The sequence below is a fragment of the Helianthus annuus genome, chromosome 2, assembly GCF_002127325.2.
Source record: "Helianthus annuus cultivar XRQ/B chromosome 2, HanXRQr2.0-SUNRISE, whole genome shotgun sequence".
NCBI classification, from domain to species: Eukaryota; Viridiplantae; Streptophyta; class Magnoliopsida; order Asterales; family Asteraceae; genus Helianthus; species Helianthus annuus.
This window is the reverse complement of record NC_035434.2, coordinates 160878007-160883589: the sequence shown is the minus strand read 5'-3', so window position 1 is coordinate 160883589 and position 5583 is coordinate 160878007. Positions and strand designations below refer to the sequence as shown.

The following is a 5583-nucleotide window of genomic DNA, read 5'->3' as shown; positions in this document are numbered from 1 at the left end:
ATATTTAAACAAGGAGTCTAAACATTCTTTTGGGTGGAAATTGCAGTATCATAAAACTTAGCTCCAAAGCTTCTCATGATATCTAGCCTGCAATCATCAACCATATAAACAAGTATTAGTATTGATTAAAAAAATTCTAAAAGTTCTTTAAACTCATTGTTCTTGATTCAAAAGAAAAACATGTATAAAAATGGCGTGAACATCTAACAATTAGACAAAAAATAAACATAAAATATACAATCATTTATAACTGACTCGAATACCTAAACTTTTGACAAAAAACTAATATATTACCTTAATTGCAATGTCAACAAAACTTCAAGATCAATTGTCCAAACGACTTTCTTGCCCTATAAAATGGAAAGTTTTGGCTAATCAATTTCATACCAAGATTACAACAACATAATCATATCCATTTAGTATTGCGAAATAGCTAAAAAAAGTAACTAGTTAAAAGTGATTACCATTATCATATTGACTTCTTGAAGATGATATTTCGTTAACCGGTAAAGAATTGTTATGGACCAAAGAACCAATACCGGGGATCTAAAACATATAAACCAAACAAAAGCTAGTACATAAATATGTAATCGTAAAAGAACAAATAATGGTAATGTATGTAAATTACCTGCATCTTTATATTGCTAAGAACCGAAGACAAATTCGCGTTGGGGATATGTTCTTGGAAGATGATAGCCATAGCATTCACAACACTCTTTAACTGCTCGTTCGTTTGGATAACAATCTTTAGCTGATCATTAGTTTGTGCATATGTCGAAGAAGCACCATTACTTTTTGCGGCTGGCATCCTTCCAACTAATCGAACGTATCCTCTTTTCTACGGGCCTTTAACTTTTGAGTAGTCATCATTTTTAAAATCATCTGGATCGTCGGGTGTGATTGTAGAGTCATTTGTAATTTTTTTTAATGAATCCTAATTAAACAGATAACAAAATAGATAATCATAAGAAAATTAAACACACCCATGATATATAAGAACATTAAAATACATTACCACAACTTGAGTAGCGTTATCATCAACAATGCTTCCATCTTTACGAGTGCGAGTTTTTATATACATTTCTCCTCGTGTTGGATGTATACCATTATTCTCCGCGGCCTATAATTTATGTTTGATGGTTAGTAAGGGAAATAAAAACAAAAATATTCAAAAATTAATAAATGTAAAAAAAAGCTAGAATAATACCATTTCATGAGCAAGTCTAGCAAAAGACTTTGTCCCGCTAACATGAGGCTCCTTCATCTTTGAGCGGCTCAATCTTTTAACACCGCATGTACTCTATGGTAAATGGTAAAGTTATACATGTCAAGACTTCTTTAATCTAAGTCCATAATTACATATATTTCATAAGAAATCAACATTACATCATTGGTACCTGATATTCCGAAGTGAACCAACGAGTAACAAGTTCTTTAAATTGAGTTGGATTCACTCGGTCGTCATTTTTAACTTGTTGTGCCACAATTTTATCAACACTACGGCTTGGATCATATGCACATGCCTTTAATGAACCTTTCCATTCTTTCCATTTTCTTCCGATGCTAGTCAAGATCCAGTTTTTAATCTCATTTGTTTCATTTGGATGAATAACAAATTTAGACTACAAACATAAAATATATATATAAGTTAGAATATACCTCTTAGCTTAACTACTAATACATTTTGAAACTCGATAAACACATATACCTTAACGAGTGAATACATGTCCTCTTTTTTTTGTATTGGAACCTTCCTCCAGTCAGAATATTCTATGGATACATGATCAGCCATCCTCGCGAGCGTACCAAGGAATTGAACAAGTTCATTAGCTTCAGCCCCAACAGGCTTTCCATACTTGTTGAATGTGACAACTATTCTTTTTGTACTATCCATCTTCCAAATTTCAGCTTTTGTTGTATAGCCTCTTACCCTTTTAGGAGCGCCTAACAAGTTAAACAAACAAAATAAGTACAAAAATCGGCCTATTAATAGTTTACAAATTTTAATACAATTTAAACATATATGCTATTATTTTGTGTCTAAACATCATTACAAATTGTGTACAGTTTTTACCTTGTATTTCACTAGCTTGATGACCTTGAGTTTCAAAAACTTGATGGTCTTCATCATGGTCGTCGTCAACATGGTCTTCAACACGCTCAGTTGAGATTGTAGAAGTGATATGCAGCCTCTTACGCCTACCTATACTATTACCTTTTATATTAGAACTTGTTGCCTTTTGTTTTTCCGGGCCTTGTAATTGTTCATGAACATTGTCTTCATCGTTAGAATAGTCGTGATCTGCCATTCGTATCACATGTTGACCAACATCATCCACTTCTGTATCCGCTTCTTAAAGAATATAGAGTAAATTAATATAAAAGATACTATTAATTAAAATAATTTTATGAACAACAAAATGATACCTTGAAACATCTCATCATCCTCATCAACAAGAACCAACTTTTTCTTTGCTCCTTCTTTATTACCTTCGATTATTTCACTCATGGTAACTGTTGGTTTTTTTGTATTTGAAGTTGAAGGAAGCTTTTGAGAGACATTTGGAGCAACGACTCGACGTAGCTTCATTATATTAGCAACTCTATTTGACGACATCGGTGGAATATATTGTGGACGGTTTTCTAATAAATTTTCATTAGAAAACATGTGTATATAAAATAAAATAAATAAAGTTTTCATAACCAAATTACCTTTTTCACTGTTTTTTTCTTCATTTTTCGACTTTCTTCCAAACTAGCCGGAGAATTTATAATGTTTTTAATTCCTAATTCTCTTAGTCTTTTATTATTCTCCTGAATCGTAAGTTCTCTTAATTTCATATACTCATTACCCTCATGAGAATTTGATTGGCAACCTTGCATTTTACCATGGTCTTCAACATTGTCATAAGTGTCATGGTCTTCAACATCGGCTTCACCATGGTCTTCAACATTGGCTTCACCATGGTCTTCAACAGTCTCACTGAAGTCCGTAGAAATGATATGTAGCCCCTTGCGCATACCCATAATATCTATTCAAAAAAGTCACAATACAAATATCAATATTTACCCCATTAACAAAACTTACTGACTTGCTGTGAATGGTAAATGTGAAGTTAAAAGTAAAACTCATGATGGGGCAGTTTACATTATTAAATGCTGTTTGTTATGCTCCTCTACTTAGAGCTCTGCTAAAGCCCTTTTCAACCAGCCAAATTCAGACTTCGGGTAACATGATACATCTTTATCTTATTGTAAATAGAGGTGGAAAAATAGGTGGATCGGGCGAAGTCGGGTAATTAGTCAAAATGGGTTCGGGTAGAACTAGAGAATATTCAGTTCATGTGGGTTGCGCTAAAAGCCTAAAACATTTACATGTCTATTTTGTACATTTCTGTCAGAGTTAATTAAAGCAACCATTGGCTTTTAAATTATCTCTGATATGAAATCCTAATCGCGATAGAGATAAAGCAAATTTTGCAAGGTATCACCAGAGAGACATCAATTATGCTCTATTTAACTGTGAATAGGTTAATAATTTAAACTATAACATTAGCAATGTGTAATGATAACTTAAAATATAGTTAGCAGACGCCCTTAAAATCCTGTTTGTATATTCCTTAAAAGCCTAGTGCTTTGAATGAGATCTTTTCAACCACTTTGGTTTTTTAGCAAGCAACGACATTCATAAACTAACAGTTTAATAGCTGTGGAAATACAATTATATGTGGAAGAAGTACATACAATTACGAAAGAAAAAAAACATCAATTGGATCGTTAATAACACAAACACACGTCTCAATCACGGAACATATACACACAATCACACATGTTAATCAATTGAACATAATCATTTATTCTTTACCATTTACTGACCTAATATTGAAGGTGTTTTAAGTTGCAATTGAACCAATCGAAACCCTCGGATTGAATCCTTCTAGCGATTGAACAAGTCGTCCTTCGATCTGGAATTTAGGCCTGGCTATTGCAGTTTGACAGTGAGGGTAAAATCAAAATGTTAACTGCCGCCTAATTCCCTTTAAAGGAGCGGGAGCCCAATAAAAAAGTTGAATTTTAGAAGTTTTAATCAGTTATTTTGCTTATTCCAAAAAGTTGAATTTTAAAAGTTTTAATCAACTATTTTGCTCATTCCGTTAATACATGTAATCTTTTTTATATTTAATATTCTTTTATTTTTTATATTCATTTATTATTCTTTTATTTAATATCTTGAGTGTTACAATATAATTTAAAAGTTTAATCAAATTATAAGGGAAACTAAAATGAGATACACAATACTATTTTATAATTAAATTAAACTCGAAACATATTTTATTTAAACTGAAATTATACGCATTTATAGTCAGTGAGGGTAAGGGGTACCAAACGGGTCGTCTTCGGGTGCATAAAAATTCCCGACTAATTCAACTCAGTGGCGAAGCTTGAGATTTCCGACCGAGGGGTCGAAAACGTATATACAAAAAAAAATCTATAAAACCGGGGGTTCAAAAACGTATATACTCAAAAATTTCTATACGAAAACTACATGCTCTCCACTACTGAGTGAAAAGTTCGGGGGGCCGGCCGCCCCCTCCCGCCCCCACAAAGCTACGCCCTTGATTCAACTTATCATATAAAAACACCTTTTGAAAAAAATAAAATATAATATAAATGGAGATCATGTAGGGTCATTGATGATCCATTATAGTAGTTGATTATCAATTATGATCAATGGTTGTCGATTAGGGTCAATTTATGCATGGTAAATTTATGGTAGTTGGCTTAGTTATCAATTTTCAAGGCAATGGGGGATTAAGGTCATTGATGGTGCTATAGGTCCAGTGCTCGTCGATTCAAGTCGTTAATAGAAAAAATTTTGTTTGCGCATCAGACCGTACCTGCACTTTATAATACCCACGCTAAAATATGTCCCATTTTAACCCGAGTCCTCATCATTGATGGTGCTTTAGGTCCGGTGCTGGTCGATTTAGGTCGTTGATGGTGGATTATAGTCAATGCTGACCAATTAAGGCCGATTAAGCAAAACTTGGTGAAGTAAAATCAATGATCGTAAATTATAATCAAACACGGTGACTCATAGCTATATACGGTTGTATATGACCCATTGCAACTTTAATGGACCGTTATTACTTATAATGGACCCGTCATGTCCATGTATCATAATTATGAAGATATATACGCATCGCTGCACGACGCAAGCGGCAGCGCCGTCGGCTGCGCGGCAGCGTCGTCGGCTGCCCGAAGCACACAACATAGTCATATTTATGTTGTTTGGCGTTGGCTGCACGCAGAAGCGGCTGCAGCGTCGGCAGCGCGGCGCACGCGGCAGCGTCGTCGTCTACGCGGCGCACGTAACAGCGGCGTCGGCTGCGCTGCGCACGCAACATCGTCATCGGCTGCACGACGCACACAGAAGCGTCGTATTTATGTGGTTCAGACTAAAAAAGAAATATAATTTTAACTACAGTCGGTGGTAAACCTGCTCGGCTCGGCTCGCGTTTGTAAAAATATAAAAGCGACCCAGAGCTAAGTCATGTTAATAAATAGTAAAATCAGAGGCAG

General features: G+C 34.6%; 1 protein-coding gene across 1 annotated transcript; it reads right to left on the bottom strand.

The window, feature by feature from the left end:
• Positions 1-838: 838 nt before the first annotated feature.
• LOC110899219 lies at positions 839-2617 on the bottom strand. The gene is made up of 7 exons (XM_022146094.1): positions 2428-2617; positions 2075-2353; positions 1709-1944; positions 1398-1622; positions 1208-1300; positions 1016-1120; positions 839-934 (listed from the first exon to the last, which is right to left on the bottom strand). Exons 1-7 carry the CDS (start codon positions 2615-2617, stop codon positions 839-841), a joined length of 1224 nt encoding a protein of 407 aa, XP_022001786.1.
• Positions 2618-5583: the final 2966 nt, after the last annotated feature.

What these genes read in the sequence shown, in the direction of transcription:
- LOC110899219 (XM_022146094.1), bottom strand. Translation starts at nt 2,617, where the DNA reads ATGTCGTCAAATAGAGTTGCTAATATAATGAAGCTACGTCGAGTCGTT. An exon ending in GGATGATGAGATGTTTCAAG is followed by an intron (nt 2,354 to 2,427) that starts GTATCATTTTGT and finishes ATATTCTTTAAG; the next exon opens with AAGCGGATACAGAAGTGGAT. An exon ending in ACATGTATTCACTCGTTAAG is followed by an intron (nt 1,623 to 1,708) that starts GTATATGTGTTT and finishes TTATGTTTGTAG; the next exon opens with TCTAAATTTGTTATTCATCC.